Source organism: Bufo gargarizans, chromosome 5, assembly GCF_014858855.1.
Source record: "Bufo gargarizans isolate SCDJY-AF-19 chromosome 5, ASM1485885v1, whole genome shotgun sequence".
In the NCBI taxonomy this organism is placed as follows: domain Eukaryota; kingdom Metazoa; phylum Chordata; class Amphibia; order Anura; family Bufonidae; genus Bufo; species Bufo gargarizans.
Genome location: NC_058084.1, coordinates 429,178,412 through 429,198,645, shown reverse-complemented (window position 1 = coordinate 429,198,645; position 20,234 = coordinate 429,178,412). Strand labels below are relative to the sequence as shown.

The 20,234-nt window shown below is 45.9% G+C and overlaps 1 protein-coding gene across 2 annotated transcripts in view; it reads left to right on the top strand.

The window, feature by feature from the left end:
- Positions 1-9,240, top strand: part of NRP1 (neuropilin 1) — a 161,146-nt gene extending 151,906 nt beyond the window's left edge. The window contains exons 17-18 of one of the 2 annotated variants that reach the window (XM_044295243.1): positions 1,982-2,038; positions 4,088-9,240. In XM_044295243.1, the coding sequence (XP_044151178.1) occupies positions 1,982-2,038; positions 4,088-4,368 (338 nt within the window). In that variant the 3' untranslated portion in view covers positions 4,369-9,240. The remainder of the gene's footprint in view (positions 1-1,981; positions 2,039-4,087) is intronic. The other variant, XM_044295244.1, reaches the window with a different exon arrangement.
- The last annotated feature ends 10,994 nt before the right edge of the window (positions 9,241-20,234 follow it).

Here is a 20,234-nt window from a genome sequence, read left to right as displayed (position 1 = left end):
AAATCTGGATGACAAATGGTCTATGAGGGGCCGAATTTTATGGAGCCGGTCATAAGCAGGGTGGCCTCTTGGATGACAGGTGCTATTGTCCGTAAAATGCATAAAGCACATGATGGCCTCAAAACGTGCCCTAGACATTGCAGCAGAGAACATGGGCATGAAATGTATTGGGTCTTTAGACCAATATGACCGCAATACATTTTTTTTAGTTAGACCCATGCTGAGGAGAAGGCCCCAAAAAAATTTAAACTCGGAAACGGTGACTGGTTTCCACCGGAAAGGCTGGGCATAGAAGCTTTCCGGATTGGCGGTAATAAACTGTGTGGCGTAGCGGTTGGTTTCTGCCACAACTAGGTCATAGAGATCCGCGGTGAAGAACAGCTCAAAAAACTGAAGGGCCGATCCTAAATGAGCCGTCTCCACGCGAACTCCAGACTGGGTGGTGAAAGGGGGCAATACGGGTGCGGCGGAATCAGGGGATTGCCAATTAGGATTTGCCAGCACCTCTGGGAGACTAAGGGTTCTACGGACCTGTGAACTCGGTGGCTGCGACAGGGGAGTTACTGCACGTGCCACCGTACCAGCTGGAACTGCCCTTCTGGTGCTCGCCACTTCACCAGGGAATACGGCAGTGCTGGTAGAAGGTCCAGGCTGTGCTGCGCTGCTGGTGTATGCCGCACCATAAACAAGATCAGCGCTAGCACCACTCTGCTGCAAATGAGGATCATCATGCAGGGTAGGCAGAACTCTTACATGGGATCGGGTACGTCTGGCCGTAGCAGGGACCTCTACCTCGTCATCCTCACTAGCCGTTAGAGTGCCACTGCTGTCTACAGGTTCATATTCTGAACCACTGGATTCAGCGGATGAGGCGTCCCCATCGCTTTCATCCATCACGGCCAGAATCCTGTAGGCCTCTTCAGCGGAATACCCCTTGTTTGACATTTTGGGTTCACTAAATTTAGGGGGTATTCCTCTGAGACTACCCAGGAAAAAGATCAAACCTGCTTAGTAAAAGGGAGTGCTTGCGAAGTAAAGCTGCGATCGCTAATAAAGATCCAAAAAGCTCAAAAGTAATCTTTATAGCGCCGCAGCGATTTTACGGTGTTTTTGCAGTGATCAGAAAAAAAAAATTCTGTCACTGCGGCGGGGCGGACTGAACGCAAGTGTGCGCACAAGATCAGGCCTGATTGGGCGAACACTGCGTTTTTTTGTAGAACCTAAGGTGACCCTAATGTACTTATATAGATCTGATTGCGATCAGTATTGATCACTTACAGATACTATATAGTACTAGTGCTGATTAGCGACAGCGATGACGCTAATCAGCGACTAATCGGTGACTGCGGTGCGGTGCGGTGGGCGCTAAACTACCTAGCAAGTAGCTAACTACTTGGCAGGGATGAGGGATTCTTACAGGGGGGGGTGATCAATGACAGGGGGTGGACAAGGGGGTGATCAGGGTGATCAGGGAGTCTAATATGGGTGATCAGGTGCTAAATAAGGGGTTAATAAATGACAGGGTAATATCTAATGTGTAGTGTGGTGTTTGGTGCTACTTACTGAGCTGCCTGTGTCCTCTGGTGGTCGATCCAAGCGAAAGGGACCACCAGAGGACCAGGCAGCAGTTATATCAGACGCTATTTTCAAAATAGCGTCTGACATAACCATTTCATTGGACGATTCACAAATCTACAGCCTGCCAGCCAATGATCGCGGCCGGCAGGCTGCAGATGAACTTGTGCACTATGCGTTCCTGTGAACGCGCGCTCCTGTGTGCGCGCGTTCACAGGAAATCTCGGCTCATGCGAGATGACGCCAATCGGCGTTAGCGTAGCCTGGGAGCGCCGCAGAGATGACGCCTTTCGGCGTTAGCGTAGCGGTAAGTGGTTAATATGACCATGTCTATGTCACCTTCACTTATAGTAGATTATAACTTGTTAATACAGTTGTATTGATTATGCTCTGTTGGGTTATTTAGGACCTGAGCCACCAAAATCTGGAGCTGGTACCGTGGACCGAACAAATGAAATACAAGGTACGTTTTATGCAGGACCATCATCATAAGGGTGGGGCAGTAGCGATGATAGCAAGATGGCACAACAGAGTAATAACGAGCCGGTGCATCGGGCAAAAACACCCTGCAAATGGCTGCATGTAACATAGTAACATAGTATATAAGGCTGAAAAAAGACATTTGTCCATCCAGTTCGGCCTGTCATCCGGTTATCCAGTGACCTTTCCAATACTTTACACAAACATTAGTAGAAACACTACCAACTTGCTTTGCCTTGTCTTGATCTTGGCTTGTGCCGTCTCTTTTTTGGTGATGCCAGACCCTCGTCTCACTCCACGCAGCTCTTGCCCCATTAGCCCAACCTTAATAGATGATCTCTGTAAATGGCGCTTGGCAGCAGATGTTGGCACTGGCAGGATGTGGAAGACATTTTACAACATCCTCATTATACATCTTACAGGACACGGCAGAACGTCAATAGTAAAATATCCTTACCACGAGATGATACATCATGCATGAGTGCCGAATGTCTGATCTGATGGGAATGTGTCCCCTTGGGCTCCAGAATCCAGAGCATTATGGTAGACAAGCTCTGCAATACTGTACTGATGCGGGTTCGGCTGAGCAGTTATCTCAGACACAGCATTATTTTTGCTTTAGGCTTCTCTACAATATGCAGCTGCAATGCGTGATTGATACGACAGATATTATCTCTCTGTTTAAATCTTTACATTGAAAGGAAAATACAGTGCAATCTGGAGGCAGCAGGTTATAGAGCAGGAGGAGCTGAGCAGATTGATATGTCGCTTTATGGCAAAAGATTCATTATAGTTTGTAATTTATTCATATAAACCTCTGCTCTTTGTGTGCTCAGGAGCCATGTGGGCTTATTGAATGACAGCTAATGCTCTATGTTTAGTGATGCAGAGATAGCTGTCAGTCACCAATAATGTACCTGCAGTGCATCTGTAGGACTCTCAGCCAAGGCTGAAACATCCAGGCCAGTGCTCTGTTCTGGCATATAGATGAGGGATCACCTTCTATGACATCCATATACTCTAGCAGGGCATAAAGATTAAGGTTGTCATCCTAAAATAATCCCTTCAAAGGAACCAGGTCACTTGCAGTCCTTCCCTCATCCATGGGGTTTTGACAGTTTAGAATACTTTGGCTTCAAATATAGACTTAAAGTGTACCTGAGTTTTCAAAAAACAAGTTTGCATATTGTTATATAATCATAACTGTGAAGGAACAGGTGTATTTTCTTTCCTACAGTCTCTCTCGCCCATATTATTCCCTGCACAGATAGATACATTTCACTCAGAAGCAGTGGACATCTCCCTTCTGTTGAATCTGCCAGTACTGTATACTGTGACCACACTTACTTCCCACTATGTATGTTTTCTTCTAGGGAGCTCAAAAAACTGATAAGGGAGAGATTAGATTTACAGACACACAGGAGCTTCTCTGCTCTTTAGAAGCAGTGTATATGCAGTGGTTCTATCAGGCTCAGGAGCTCAGCTAGCTCGGACATGCTCCCACTTTCTCTCAGCCATCTTCTGAGTCTCTGTTACCAGGGACAGATCTTGCCTGACCACAAGCAGTGGACTGCAAATTAGGTGAAAGTAAGACCTCTAGTGGCCATGACTGCACAGCTTTTTTCAGGTGGATGCAGGCCTATTTTTTTAATGAACTAATTTAGAAATTTTCTAGTTACACCATTCTCTATTAATTGAAATTGTGTGAAAGTACAGTGACTCTTTAAAGGAAACAAGACAACATTCTGTGCTATACTTAGTGCAGGGCCTAAGGGGGAGGAGCATGACACAGGGATTCTCTGAATCCATGTGTCATACACTGCCCCCTCAGGCCTGAAGTAGCTATAACACAATATTTTAGTCTTGTCTGAAGCGTACCTTAAACTAGTCATACATGATGGAAGGGGTGAGCAGTTACTCGTGTGTGGAGCCAGCACACCCACAAGTTGAAAATACTGTGTAAAATTTTTGCAGGTCATTTAAAATAACCCCATAAATAGTTGACACTTACAATGTTCATTCCTTGTTTCAGGTATCACACCTAATTATCCTGGTTCGAATAACACGGTCATCAGACATCCGGGCGGTGTACTGAAGAACTTGGACCCCATCCTTATCACCATCATTGCAATGAGTGCCCTGGGGGTACTCCTAGGTGCTATATGTGGAGTGGTCCTCTACTGTGCTTGTTGGCACCATGTAATATCACAGAGAAACTTGTCTGCCCTAGAAAATTACAATTTCGAACTTGTGGATGGTGTCAAGTTGAAAAAGGACAAACTAAACACACAAAATACATATTCAGAGGCATGAAACGACGGGAGGAAATGTAGTACTTTTGGTGGAAAGACTGAAATCAACCTTGGTGAAGGCGGACCGATGATCTTTTACTGTTTAGGCTAAAAAATGCGTTGGTTGTCGTGAAGCCAAACTTCTCTCAGGAGCTTCAGTGAATATACCTGAAAACTATGAACGTATATACAATCTGAATCATGTACAGCTGGCTTTTCTGTTCGTTATTTCGTTTATGGATAATCCGATGCTGGTGTTGAGACCAATTATGATCGATTTTATGGTTTTGTAACCTCTGTTTCGTTTTGTTCTGTTTCCTGCTGCGGATACTTCTTGGTTGTGCACAGAACCCAGAAAGCGGTCACGCGACAACACTCGGTGGGGAGGTGCTTTGGATGGGCACATAGACCTATGTATCCTGCATCCCTACACATCATTGGACTCGCAGCACGACTATTTCGTGTTTGTGCATATCTGTTTGTGCTGTAACAAAGGCTTAGGAAGTCCTAAAATGTGCCACTATGATGTTTTTTGGCATTCTTGAAGCAAAGCTATCCATTATCGTTGTGTTTCAGTGTTGTTCTGAAGCATAGTGCTTGAAAACGTCTATACAGTACATGCACCGTCATCGAATGCAACAGCAATAGGGGGGTAATGGTCTACCCTTTGAGGAAATGTTGCGGCACTAGCTAGTGGATGTCCTCTCAAGTGCCTTTTTGTGTTTGTGCTAGTTTTGACTGTATTCTCACTGATTAGAATAATGTTCTTTTTTTTATCATAGGCCCTTGTCAATAACTGTGTACTAGAGTGGTCATTTTTTTCCGATGACCTCCATCAGGCAAGGGCTTTGGATAAACCATCAACTTGGCTAAAAAGCTTTTCTTTTTGAATATCAATTCTTTTCATTAGTTTTTTTTAAGTCAAAACCACAAGGTTATTGTACAAGAAAGCTGCAATATTCAATTTGTGTTCTTCTCTATAGAATGTATTTAACAATTTGTACTCACCTCTGAGTAGACAATGTAAAAGCTTTTAGCCTTGACTCAGAGGCAAGAAGCAGCTCTGTTGCTGAAAACCATTTTTTTTGTTTAGAACGAACAAGGGAAAGTTCTGACATTTACCCTACAAAGTTTAACTTTCTGTCAGGGGGTCAGAAGCTTCGGTATCATTTTTCCAAAAAGTCAAGTGCTTATATAATACCTATGGTGAAGAACAGTAATGTGTTGTATCTCAATGCCGTTAGACCAATAGAAGTTGGTGTCTACCTTGTAGATACGTGACATCATTGTTTCTGTACCACACTATGAAATAACTCTTAGACCAAATCTACTAAGTTTAGTCAACCATTTGAATTGTAAAGGTTATGGACACATTTGGGGACAATTTTTTCATGATTGCCTTTTATTTTGGGTTAAAAATAATTTCTTCAACTGGTCTTTATAAAAAAAAAAACTTTCTACAGTTTGTCTTCTACAGTCTTCATTTTCAGTGCATCTGCAGACTGTCTCTTTTGTGTCTCAATCAATCCATCGGGGAGCTTCTCTGCCGATTCAACCTGTAGCTCTTATCTCTAATTTCCTCACAGCTTATAAATGCTCATTTACGCTAAATTAGGATCAAACTGATAGGACTTTAGCTGAAATTAGTGTTTATGAGCTGTCAGGGAACTAGAAATAAGGGTTACCAGATCAAGCCATCAGAGCAGCTCTTCGATGGATCCACTGAGAAGCACCAGTCTGCAGATGCAGTTTTGAAGTGTGTAGAAGACAAATTGATTACTTTTTTTTAATAACGACCAATTGGGAAAATGCCTTTTAGCTCAAAATAAGTAGAATGCAATAATAAAATAAATTTCCCCAAAGGTGTCCATAGCTTTTAAGTCTTTGATTTTACTTGGGGTTGAGGAAAGTAGCGCAATACAAAATATTCCATGGGGCCATGGGTTTGACATAGATTCTAATTCATTTCCTATGAAGTCCTACTGATTATGGATTGTCTCAGTAGGGCAATCACATTATCAATATGGACCTATGTAACTTAGACCTCATAATGTACGTTTTGGAGTAGATTATTGGTTCATATTTGAAGTAAAATTGTCATGAGATCATATGATATTAGAAACTAATTGACTATATACTTAGGTGAATTTAACATTTTGTTTCTATTGGTACCATAGTCATTACTTTGTGCCGTTGCCACTTGTTCTCACAACTTTCTACACAGCTTCCATGTTCTCCCTGTACCTGTTGGTATGCATCACGTTTATAGAATTTTGTTGGGTTTTTAACTTCAAATTACTCACAGCTAGTAGCATTGTAATTTATTATTTATTATTTCTTTATAACCTTAGACTATTAGATGTTCCCTCTGCTCTAAAATCTGCCCTGGTCTCGTGTGCTCCTGGAGAGCAGAAAGCTGGGACAGCAAATGGATTTGTGAATTATGACCACAATATGAACCTGCAGGAAAAGCTTTCCTGGCCACTCTTATGGTGATCAATAAATACAGGTCTGGGTGTCTTGCGTGCTAGTGATTTCAAAACAGGATTAACTGTTATAATAAAATCACAGCCAAAATGATGTCATAAAATTGTGGAGAAATGGCCTTGTGCTCTGTCATATATGGTACTGGGCTGCTAACATCCCTACAGCATCGCAAAGAAGAGACAGGAATAAATTTTAAATGCTAAAAACTCCAAAGTGATTGTTATAGGTTAGTCACACCGCAAAAATACTAAGGGCAAAAGAGACAGGCAGATGTCTCATGACAGTGGAGGTCTATGGGACACTTCACCCATCCTTGCCTACTCTGCCAGCAATGAATACCACTCTTCCCTCTTCTCATTCATTGAAAAGGGTTTACTTAGCATTTTAGAACCTCCCTGTACAAAATTGTGAACTTTCAGTCACTCATTCTGTCCTATTTTGGGTCCCAATTGTCCTATCTGGCTATATTATGGAATAGTCAAGAATGAGAAGGTCCCAGTTTCCAGTGGAGAGATGATCATACATGCTAGTTCCTCTCCATTGCAATGAAGGTGAGTTACTGAGAGAGTATCAAGATCTGAGGAGATCCCAAGTCATTGACCTCCTCCATGTGCTTGACCTCCTCTGATGTGATTAACCTCCACTAAAGTAACTGACCTTCTCTCAAAACGACTGTTAGTACTCACCAATGTGACATTCAAACTTTAGCTAGTCCTATGTTATATGACTAACCTTAAAGGGAATCTGTGACCACATACCTCGGCATAAAACCATCAGCCTGTGGAGATGTGCACTTGAAAGAAGATTCTAATGCTCTTTTCCCATCTTGATATGAGCCCCAAATTGGGAGAAATAAGCTTTTTAATTTTATACTAATTAGCCCCCCGGTACAACGAGGGTGTTGCTGTTGCACCTGAGACTCTGCACATTTTCTTTCCAGGCCACACCCCCACATCTTTGGTTATCGTCAGACAGATGTGCAGACAGATTCCATCAGTCCGGCGATCTCAAGTCATGTACTGCACATGCGCCAAACACACTGCCGTTAGACTTGAAGGCCAGACATGAGAATGTCTACACTGCCTGGCCCTGTCAGACAAAGTGGTGGGGCACGGCCTGGAAGACAATGAGTAAAGCCTCGGGTGCAACAAGCTTATTTCTCCAAATTGGGGGCTCAATTCAAAAAGTCAAAAAGTGATGGTCTACACTACAAGCGCTTATGAAAACATTTCTGAAAAGTAGCATAAAACTATTGTTCTTCAACAATATTATCTAGAGTCTGATTGGCTTTGTCATATTTTCATAGGCTCTGGTCACATTGGAGTAGAGTTTTTGAAGTGTGTGATGGCAAGAATAGCATAGTCTTCTGCTGAGCTATTCATGATGTCACAAACACAGCGGGCCCAAGGGAACCTGATGGGTCCCATTATAGGCCAAGGGGATCTCTCAGGATTAATTTGGATTAATTGGGAAAATTATTTCTCATACTAGTCAAGGTTCCATTGAAAATAGAAGCTATGACAGTAGTGTGAACAGAGGCACAAGATACAAATCATGTGTATAATTTTTTTTAAAAATTGTAAAAAGTTATTCATTTAGAAAGTGTTGTATCATGCCACTCTTCTAGCACCTTGAAAGCAGCACACACTTGTTGCTGGAGTTTTGATTCGATTTCTGTGGGCATTTGTATATATTGTGTATTACCTTTGTGTTGTTGTTTTTTTATTCCTTTGTAAAAACTTAATGGCCAAAAAAGTTCCAACAAATTTCCATAGTAAATTTGAGCTCTTATCCTATCTGCACCAATGGAGGTGGTGATTCTGGGGAAAATGATACTGAATCTTTAGAACTGAGAGAAAGAAATCTTGCACTGAAAACTATATTTAAAACTGTATGTTGATAACATTATTAACCCTTTCCCAGCCAGAGAGGGTTGGCAAACGTTTGCTTGGAAGTTTATTTTGCCGCCTCCCCCCTTCTGCTGGAATTAAAGGGATTTGTTTGTAAAGGCAGTGTTAAAGAAAATTGTTCATTTATATTTGTTTTAGATTGTTTCATAATTTTTAAAATGTATAAATAACATATTTTTTTTCTTTATTGAAAACTATTAAAAAAAAAATTTTCTGTAGTAAAATGATTTCATTTTACTGGTATATTATGGCTTCATGTTTTGTATCATCATGAAATTTTGTGCAAATTTTTTTACAGAAATTTTTATTTTGTATGACAATATGACACTTGTAAACTGTTGTTTTGGAATGAACTGCAAAGCCTTAACTTTGAACGACATTTGTATTCTTGGACATTGAATTGCATAATATCACATCAAATAGAACTGTAACTTAATTCCCAAACGATGACTACTACATTCCAAAGATACAGTTGAAATAAACATTTTCATAAAATATTTTTTTCTTTTGCATGACTTTCTTATCATATTTTAGGCACATCGGAAAAATCAATATTCTACAGGTAGACGGGGCTGATTTGATCATTAGGCATCGTGGACTTCTGAGCCTGTACAGAGAGGCGTAGGCACTATGTGAGTTGCTACATGAGGCCTGGGGTTAAAGTGGCCCTGGAAAAAACTTAAAAGTGGCCCCATGTTGTAGGCGAGTCCAAATTGACAGAGGGCGGAGCAACATAAGTAGGCAGGGCCGACACAAATGACAAGTAAACAGGGACAACAGAAGAAGGCAGGGCAGCAATATCATAGCGCAACACAAAATACCGCCCCAGCTGAACCAAATACCACAATGCAGCATAAAATACCGCCCTATCAATTCAGGAGGGTACCTGCAGCTGCTGGCATTAATTAATTAATTAGCATTACATCTTTGTGTACCTGGCCAGCGACCGTGAGGAGGGCACTGGTGGCCCCCTGGTCATCGGCCCACCGGAAAATGTCCCTGTAGGGTCTAAGGTCATTCCACCCCTGGCTATTCCATATTCTTTCATTAGCTCCAAAATACAGCAGGCGGTAGAACATGACACAACTTTTCATTTCCTCATGGATTTCGTAGGAACAAATATGGACCCATAACAGTATTTTGGTATTGTAATACAGACTTATACAGCAGGCATCCCTAATTTGAGGCTGTGCACTTCTAGACTGCATGCAAGCAATCTCAGTTCCTTACAATTTTTTTTTATATAAAAATTATATTTTTATTAATGGGTTGGATTCTGTAGTAAATCTGAACTAGAAATGTTCTGTGTAGCAATATAGGGTTAGCTGGGTATTAAATAATTAATGACTAGAGTTTTGGGGGCTAGTAATTCAATGTCACCCCTGTCTATAGGTTTTTTATGGTATTGCAGCTTTACTTCAATGAAGCTGAGCTGCAATACCATGGACAGGTGTGGTGCTGTTTATGGAACAATGCAGCCATATTTTTCTAAGGGCCCATTTACACAGGCGTATGAACCCATTCTGCAATTTTGCGGACCGGGTGCAGACCCATTCATTTCAATGGGGCCGCAAAAGATGCGGACAGCACATTGTGTGCTGTCCGCATGCGTAGCCCAGTTCCTTGGCCCTGCAATTGTGGACAAGAATAGGCATATGATAGTGCCGGCCATGTGCGATCTGCAAATTGCAGAACGCACATGGGCCGGCATCCGTGTTTTGCGGATCCGCAAAACACAGCGGTTGTCTGAATGAGCCCTAATACTGGACAATGCCTTTAAATTCTGAAGTTTGCAGAAGTCTCCCAACTCTCCAACATCCTCCAGTATCAGATATCAGGGAAAAGATCTGGCATATTGGATTTGTTTGGAAGGTAAATCACTTCCAGAGAGGTCCAGCACTGGCTTATTTTCCTCTCCCTCATAGATGGAGACACGCATAGACACATGCTTGACCAAGCCAAGAGCTAAGGCCCTTTTACACTGGATAATAGTACAGCAGATTGTCAGGAAGGAAGTGTTCCATCCCAACAATCTGCCGCTCCCTGGTGGAGGAGACCACTGCATTTACATGCAGCGATCTCCTCCAGAGATGGATAGAAACAATCGTTAATGCCATCGCTCTTCCCCATAATGACTCAATGTTTCCCTGAAGAAGATCGTGTTCACATAGCACAATCTGCTGTCGGGAAACGAGGATTTTTGTGTTTATACAAACAACCTAATTACCCGATGAACAAGCGTGTAGAGCGCCTTTAGGTGTATGAGGCTTAAAGGAATACTTATCAGTACAGATGAGTGAATTAATTTGACACCAAGAGAATGACAGAGAGGGAGTAAAAGTGCAACACGCCAGACCTGCAGGGTATGACGAAGTGAGGTCACGGTTATGGGCAATCGAGGGTACTCACTATATTTGAAGAACCCTGGGCAGGCGCGTGGCAGTGAAGGAGAGGTAGACACAGTTCCTCTGGGGCACGCTCTGTAGATAGGGACCAGGCCTGATGGTAGTTGGGGTGCCCTGGATGTTACAGGTATTTTGTGTGCCTGGGGCAAGGTCCCTGTGGTATTCGTGACGCCAGTGCCTTTGGACGGTGGCACGCCGGTTGGTGGTTGGAATGATGAAGGTACGCAAGTAGATAGTGAACCAAAACGTAACTTTACTGAACAATCCAACTTTGTACAGCAGGTGTAGCACAGTCTTCAGATTACAGTTCCACAAAGGGGCTTATTCACAATATGGCAGGCAATAGTCATGCAAGATACACTGAGGGTAAATTCCACAAGCAGAATCAATGTACACTGTCCTTTATAGAACTCCTGCTCTGGCTTTATATCTCCCAAGGCCCGGATGCCTAAATGGGTGGCTTAAATCCTTGGTTACTTTCTTCCTCAGGTATTATATTTGTTGCTGCACTGTCTAAAGGTCCTCTGCCCATCAGGGTCACTTTGCTTACCCTGGGTCGCCTCCTCCTTTCAGGTGGATAACTGTAGGTTTTCTCCCAGGAGGTTGGTTCCTGCAACTGGGGTATCTCTACTGAGCTGATCCTAGCTTCAGGAGCTTCAGGTGGACTAGGTGACTCCTCTAGTCCCCTGGAATGAACTAACACTTCCCTGTCTGGGCCTTCCTATATGTAACTAGGGCTCTCCAGCTCCCTCTAACGTCTGGGAGGCTAAACTACACCCTGACAGGCCTGACACCCAGATAATACAGGGAAAAACATGCACATGACATTTAATGCAATGCAACACATTAACCTGTGCAGTGCCCACCTTTACCTTGTGGGACACTACATACCCCCACGCTATAACGTTGCCCGTCCTCGGCGCAACATGGAGGGTCCGCCCATCCGGAACGGCAACCTGAAAGATAGCAGAGAACATACATATGCAATATTCACCACATTAACAATGTAACAGTTATTAAATGCACTGAAAGGAGTGATGACAAGGGGCGTCGTTCTCTTCTCTCAGGATAAGGTGAGGGAACAGGGGCGCTGACCTGGCACAGCATATCAATAACCCAGGATAGTCCATATAAAATGTAGATAAACAGAAGTCCTTGGAGGCTCAAAGAACAACATGAGTCCGTACCCAGGCTTGCAATGGTTAAACAGGGGTTTCCCGTGAGGGGCTACCTGGGCCCATAACGTAGTCCACAAACCTCACAGGTCGGTGCCCCCTGGTAGAACGGGTAGACCTCCTTACTGGCAGGGATTCTTCCTGCCTGGCTTCAGGAATGTCAGAGGAGCCCATTGCCTCTGGAGCTTCTTCAGGAGGCTGAGGGCTAACAGGAACAGGAGCAGGAACCAATAGATTCAACCAAGGCGTGAGGGCCCAGTGGAGCGGCTCTTTATCATGGATTAAGTTCTCCACAGCCTGCATAGGGTCCATAGGTGGAGCCGGCAACTCTTCTTCAGTAGGCTCCGGTTCCATCTCCTCCGCCGCTGGTTCTCCTTCTACACAGGGCTTGAGGCGGTTCCTGTGAACAACTTGGGGACTTCTTCCTTCCCTGGAGATCTGGTAAATGTGGGCCGCAGCATTAGGTATGGCAGTGATAAGGTAGGGAATCCTTTCCCATTTGCTGTCCAACTTGCTGGTCCGATGGTTGTTTTTCAACCATACCTTGTCTCCCAGAGCCAGGGGTCCCGCATGGGCAGTCTGGTCAAAGTCTTTCTGCTGCCTTTCTCGGACAATCTCCATCCGTTCCTGGACAATCTCCTTAGCATTAAGAAGACGCCTTTGGTGCTCCACTACCCAGTCAGTCTTGGGCAGTGGGTTGATCTCATCCGGCACTTGTACCCCTAGGGAGTGGTCCGCAGGCAATCTCCCTTGTCGGCCGAACATCAAATAGAACGGGGTGTAACCGGTGGAACAGTGGATGGTGTTGTTGTAAGTGTACATAAGCTGCGGCAACAAAGTAGGCCAATCTCCCCTCGTCTCAGGGGGTACTGCTCTCAGCATTTCAATGAGAGTCTTATTCATTTTCTCACAGAGTCCGTTACCTTGCGGATGATAGGCGGTGGTCCGGACCTTCTGGCAGTTGTGTAGCAGGCACATCTCATGGAACAGCTGTGACTCAAATGCGGACCTCCGCTGTGGTCTTTGCTGTCAGGTCTTTCACAGGCACTGCTACGACAAACTTAGTGAAGTGATCAATTATAGTCATGGCATATGTATACCCTGAGCGACTCGGCTCTAACTTTACATGATCAATGGCAACAAGTTCTAAAGGAGCCTTACTTACGATGGGATGGAGAGGCGCCCTCTGGTCATGGCGTTCAGTTCGCCCCACAGCACAGGCAGTGCATTCTCGGCACCATTTCTCGATATCTTCTCTCATCCCGATCCAATAGAATCTTCTGCGAATGGTGGCCTCAGTCTTTTGCACACCGAAGTGTCCGGACTGGTTGTGGTACATATCCAGCACCAGGCTGGCATCCCGACGTGGCAGGAGAATTTGATACACTCTATCATGGGACACTGGATCCAGACTCCTTCTGAGCAACAGGCCCTTTTGAAGGAATAGTTGATGGCGATGTCTCCACAGTCTCACTAGCTCTGGGTCTGCACTCTTCCTGCGGATCCTCTCAGGGACTTTTCCACTAGTAAGGAAGTCGAGCAGTTCACCGAGGACTCTACTTTCGGACTGGGGCTTAATCCATCTTTCTTGATCGCCTCTGGACTCAGGACCATCTGATGAGGAAGGATCAGCAGCAGGGGAATCTTCAGTACGTATATTATCCTGCTGGGTAAATTTGTTATAAAACGCTGGCATCTCCACCTCTTCCCAGGCATCTTTCGGTTCATCTGGGGCTTCTGTAGTGGGGAGTCGTGACAGAGCATCAGCGTTATCATTGGAGCGACCTGCCCGGTACTTCACAGTGAAATCATAGTTGGCCAGGCGGGAGGCCCATCTTTGCTCCAGTGCCCCTAATTTGGCCGTATTCAGATGTGCCAGGGGATTATTATCTGTGAAGGCAACAAACGGTGTGGCAGCGAGATAGTCCTTAAACTTTTCGGTCACAGCCCACACTAAGGCAAGAAACTCCAGCTTGAAAGAACTGTAATTCTGATCGTTCTTCTCAGCTCCCTTCAGGGATCTGCTGGCATAGGCAATCACCCTTTCTTTGTTATCTTGCACTTGAGCCAACACGGCCCCCAGGCCTCTTTTACTGGCATCTGTGTAGAGGTGGAATGGCTTCTGATAATCTGGGTAACCCAGAACAGGGGGTTCAGTCAACTTCTTCTTTAGGAGTTGGAAGGCAATTTCCCGCTCTTCATTCCATTCAACAGGAATAGGAGTCTTTGGGCTCTTTTTTGGATGCCCCCTCAAGAGTTCCTGGATGGGATCCGCAATTTGTGCGAAATGCGGGATGAATCGCCTATAGTACCCTGCAAAACTGAGAAAGCTTCTCACCTCTTTCACGGTCGTAGGAGTAGGCCAGTTACGGACAGCAGCAAGTTTGTCAGGGTCAAGCTGTACCCCTTCGGCACTGACAATGTGCCCGAGATATCTGACGGCTGGTTTCAGCAGGTGGCACTTGGATGGCTTGATTTTGAGGCCATATTTAGAAAGAACTTGAAACACCTCACCCAGGTGCTTTAGATGGTCCTCATACGTCTTGGAGTATATAATGACGTCATCCAGGTATAGTAGCACCGTCTCAAAATTCCTATGGCCTAAACAACGTTCCATCAGCCTCTGGAACGTTCCTGGAGCATTACACAGTCCAAATGGCATATAATTAAATTCAAACAGGCCCATAGGTGTAGTGAAAGCAGTCTTTTCTCGATATTCTGGGGCCATGGGTACCTGCCAGTACCCGCTGGTTAAGTCCAAGGTGGAGAAATAGGCTGATGACCCCAGGGCAGTCAAGGACTCCTCAATGCGTGGCAATGGATATGCATCTTTGTGGGTGATTTGATTAATTTTCCTGTAATCCATTTTCCTGTAATAATAATTATGCCGCCATCTTTTTTTCGACTAGTACTAGGGGCGCAGCCCAGGGACTATGGCTGTCCCGGATTATATTAGAGTTTTTCATCTCTTGTATCATCTCTTTCACAGACTGATAGGTAGTAGGTGGTATGGGTCTGTGCCTCTCCTTAATAGGAGGGTGAGAGCCAGTGGGTATGGTATGTTTGATCACACTGACCTCTCCATAGTCTGTGGAGTGTTTGCTGAAAGCCTGGTGGTGCTCCTTCACCAGCTTCAGGACCCCCTCTATTTGCTCCTTTGGGGTGGATTCGTTCCCCACATGTAGTTCTTCCCACCAGGATGCCGTAGGGGTGCTGCTGTTCTGCGCGGTCTGGAACGCCTCCGCGGCAGGCAGACGGATCACATCCTGGAAAGACACCTGTAAAAGCTGAGCAACGGGGCAGTGTTTAAAGAGGGTAACGGGATGATCACCAAAGTTGATTAAACGAACAGGCACTTTACCTTGGGACACGGTCACCATGCTCTTGGCTGTCCGTACGAAAGGATGATCCTTAATAGGAATAGGTTCCACTAGGGCTTGATAGTCCTGGCCCTGGATCCCTAATACAGCACGGCACCACAGGATGATCTGGGAATTTGGAGGCAAAACCACCGGCCGGTTATCCCGGATCCGGACAGTGCAAATTTCTCCTTTCTTGTTGGCGAACCTTTGTTGAGCGCACAGCACGCTAATAGTTTTCTGAATAACTCTTCTGGAAGCAGGTGAGGCGGATGATATGGTTTGGTTCAATTCTTCAAGCACTTCGGAGTAACAATTTTTAAGAACATTAGTCCCTAAGATCACGGGGTGTCCTCCTTTACCTCCGGCTTGTACCACAATCACGCCTTGCTGTGGCAGGGTGGCTTCTCCCACCTGAAGAGTAGGTTCCCAATACCCATGCACTTTCACTGGCTTACCGTTGCTAGCGATAATATCTAGCCAGGACTCTGGTGGCTGGGTGAGGAGACTTGGATCCCAGAACTTGTCAAAGGCAGGCCGTTGAATGGTGGTGACCTGTGACCCGGTGTCCAACAGGGCTTCAAAGGATATCCCGTTGATACATATATTAATTTTCGGACGGGACCCGACATACTTAGGCATCCAGTTTGGATCCTTTGGACCTTCTGTTCTACCTCCCGAGGGGCGGTCCTCTGCCTCAGGGGTTACTCGTTTAACTGCCAGCACCTGGATTCGGTATGTCCATATTTCTTGCAATGATGGCAGACAGGCTGTTTTCTACTTCTGGGCCGGTACTTCAGTCGCCCATCAGGCTCTTTTGGATACACATCTCCGTATGCAGGTGGGAGCCTGGGAGGAAGAGGATCCTTATCTTCTAGTAACAATGGTCTCTCCCACTCCTCTATCTTTTTGCACACCTTCTCTAGACTTAGAGTAAGATAGTTCACTTGCTCCATTAGTGCTGCCACTACATCTGTGACTGGAGCTTGGGTGGCTTGACCGACTCCTGCAGACCCCACATTAATAGTCTTTGGCTGACAAGCCTGGGGTTCAGGGAAGGTTGCTGGCCCTGGAGCAGGGTTCTGGCCTAGTATGCTGATGGCCAATTCTTTAAAATCCAAGAATGTACAGTGAGGGTGTTGAGCTGACAACATCCGTAGCTGGCCCTTTAAATGTTCAGTACTTATGCCTGCAATGAATTGCTCTCTAAGAGTCCGGTCCTGGTCCTCAGCTTCTTTAGGATCCACTTGGACTACAGCTCTCAGCGTCTCCTGTAAGGACAGGGCAAAATCACGGAGCGACTCTCCAGGCTGCTGTTTTCTGCTGAAAAAACGCATTTTAACTTCTGACACCGTTCTGGCTTCAAATGTGGTGCCCAAACATTCAAAGATCTGTTCCAGGCTATTTTTCTCAGAACGGGGCCATGACATTACTTCCCTGCGGGCGGCCCCTTCTAACTGAGCTAAGAGGATCTCCATTTGCTGCTCAGCATTGATGGGATAAAGCCGGAACAGAGCCAGTATCTGTTCCCTAAAGTCTTTTAACTTGTGGGCTTCCCCTGAATAACGTGGGAACCAGGGGGCCCCGAAATAGTACGGCATGGTTAGCGGCATCAGGCTTGGCGGTGCCGCGGCGGCAGGGGGCCCAGAGTCGGCTATGGGTACTTCAGCAGGCACGACTGGGGCTGCCTGTGCGATTTCCTCGACCGCGGACATGGCGTTGCTAGGTGGGTATGGCCCTTTAAATGGAGCGGAGCGGACCGGAGCGGCTATGGCAGTAACCATAGCTTGCTGCCAGCAAGCATTCCCAACCAGCACACAGCCAGTACACCACAGGAATGCATCCAGCACACAACACAAGCATCTGAACCACTAAGAAATGGACAAGGAGAAAAGCAAACACCAGTGACGGTTCACACCAACTGCAACCAACGGTCACAGGGAACTGCACTGTTAACAGCATTTCACCTTTAACCCTCCCTCAGGAGGATAAGCATGTGCGCCAGAAAATGGTAGGCGACACATGCTGGGACCTCTTCCGAAGGCCACGACAGACAAACAGGGGAACAGCTAGCATCCATGCCGGACAGAATAATACACCAAACACTCACCAGACACAGAACAACAACTAGACGAACAACCACTCCAGAACATATACCCACACCAAACATAACAACAGGTAAGGTAGGGAAAATGGAGGAGACATAAGGAAGACATCGCTGGAGACATCGAAATAACATCAATGACCACAAGGGTGGCCCTCACTGGATAGATGGTAAAAGCCAGGAACACTGAACCACCAGCGTACACCAAGGCTGGAGGAACACCGAGCTTTAGGCATCCAGCAGAGGCTAAATAGCCCAAGCAGCCACACCCACACACACATAAACCCAGTGTTCACAAAACACTAGGAAGGGAGTTAACCCTTCCAACACAAGACAGAGGAAGAAAGCCACTTAAAAGGGGAAGTGCACACACAGGCATACCAAACCACACGTTACCACCGGCAACAGCATGCATGGCAACCATGTCACGGCAATCACCCAGAAGGCCGAGACACTGCCACCGCATGCTCTCACAGCAACACATTGCCGCGGGAAACCGCAAGTGTGGCAACAGTTTCACAGCGCAAACCAAAGGCTGTGACACTCCCACCCCTTAAAGCCCTACCAACAGAAAAAGGGGAACTAAACAGAAAACCCAAAAAACAACAGGGCGGGGAGGTAGGGGAAAGTAACAGGATCAGCGTCAGTGCAAGGAAGTCTCTAAAAGACTGCTGCCAGCCCCCGGAACCACCTAGAAACCAGGCAGCCAGCCATCATACAGCTCAGAGATACCGCACTGAACACTGTGTCCACCTCAGGCCCAGTTCACACAAGGTCACTGCCAGCAAGCATTCCCAACCAGCACACAGCCAGTACACCACAGGAATGCAGCCAGCACACAACACAAGTGACAAAACCACTGAGACATGGACAAGGAGAAGTAAGAAGATTCAGCGTCAGAGCAAGGATGTCGCTCTAAGACTGCGGCCAGCCCCTGGAGCAACACACAGGAACCAGGGCACCAGCCACCAAACAGCCCAGAGAAACCGCACTGAACGCTGCGTCAACCTCAAACAAAGTTCACACAAGGTCGCTGCCAGCAAGCATTCTCAACCAGCACACAGCCAGTACACCACAGGAATGCATCCAGCACACAACACAAGCATCTGAACCACTAAGAAATGGACAAGGAGAAAAGCAAACACCAGTGACGGTTCACACCAACTGCAACCAACGGTCACAGGGAACCGCACTGTTAACAGCATTTCACCTTTAACCCTCCCTCAGGAGGATAAGCATGTGCGCCAGAAAATGGTAGGCAACACATGCTGGGCCCTCTTCCGAAGGCCACGACAGACAAGCAGGGGAACAGCTAGCATCCATGCCGGACAGAATAATACACCAAACACTCACCAGACACAGAACAACAACTAGACGAACAACCACTCCAGAACATATACCCACACCAAACATAACAACAGGTAAGGTAGGGAAAATGGAGGAGACATAAGGAAGACATCGCTGGAGACATCGTAATACCATCAATGACCACAAGGGTGTCCCTCACTGGATAGATGGTAAAAGCCAGGAACACTGAACCACCAGCGTACACCAAGGCTGGAGGAACACCGAGCTTCAGGCATCCAGCAGAGGCTAAATAGCCCAAGCAGCCACACCCACACACATAAACCCAGTGTTTACAAAACACTAGGAAGGGAGTTAACCCTTCCAACACCAGACAGAGGAAGTGCACACACAAGCATACCAAACCACACGTTACCACCGGCAACAGCATGCGTGGCAACCATGTCACGGCAATCACCCAGAAGGCCGAGACACTGCCACCGCATGCTCTCACAGCAACATGTTGCCGCAGGGAACCGCAAGTGTGGCAACAGTGTCACAGCGCAAACCAAAGGCCGTGACAGGAACTCTCTGCCTGAGGAGGTGGTGATGGTGAGTTCACTAAAAGAGCTCAAGAGGGGCCTGGATGTATTTCTGGAGTGTAATAATATTACAGGCTATAGCTACTAGACAGGGGTCGTTGATCCAGGGAGTTATTCTGATTGCCTGATTGGAGTCGGGAAGGAATTTTTTCCCCTAAAATGAGGAAAATTGGCTTCTACCTCGCAGGGGTTTTTCCATAACAGGCTAAATTAGATGGACAGATGTCTTTTCTTCTTCCTTACAAACTATGTTACTATGTAACTACGAGGCCTCCATAATAGTCCTGGCCACTCTTATTTATTGCACATTTTAGAGCATATACGGTAATTTAGAAGAGTAAGTTTGATGCCACTATACTCCAGACTAGTATCCTAGTCAGGGCCAGGGTTAGGGAGGGGCAAAGAGGGCAATTGCCCAGGGCCCCCATCCCTAAATTGGGTCCCCTGTTGAGCTGGCCAAAGAGATGTCAGTTGTGGTCCTGGAAGAGAACAGGCGGCCGCACCTAAGAAGAGCACAGACAGCAGAGCAAGGAGCGCTGGTCCCTGGTCTCCCGCCCACTGT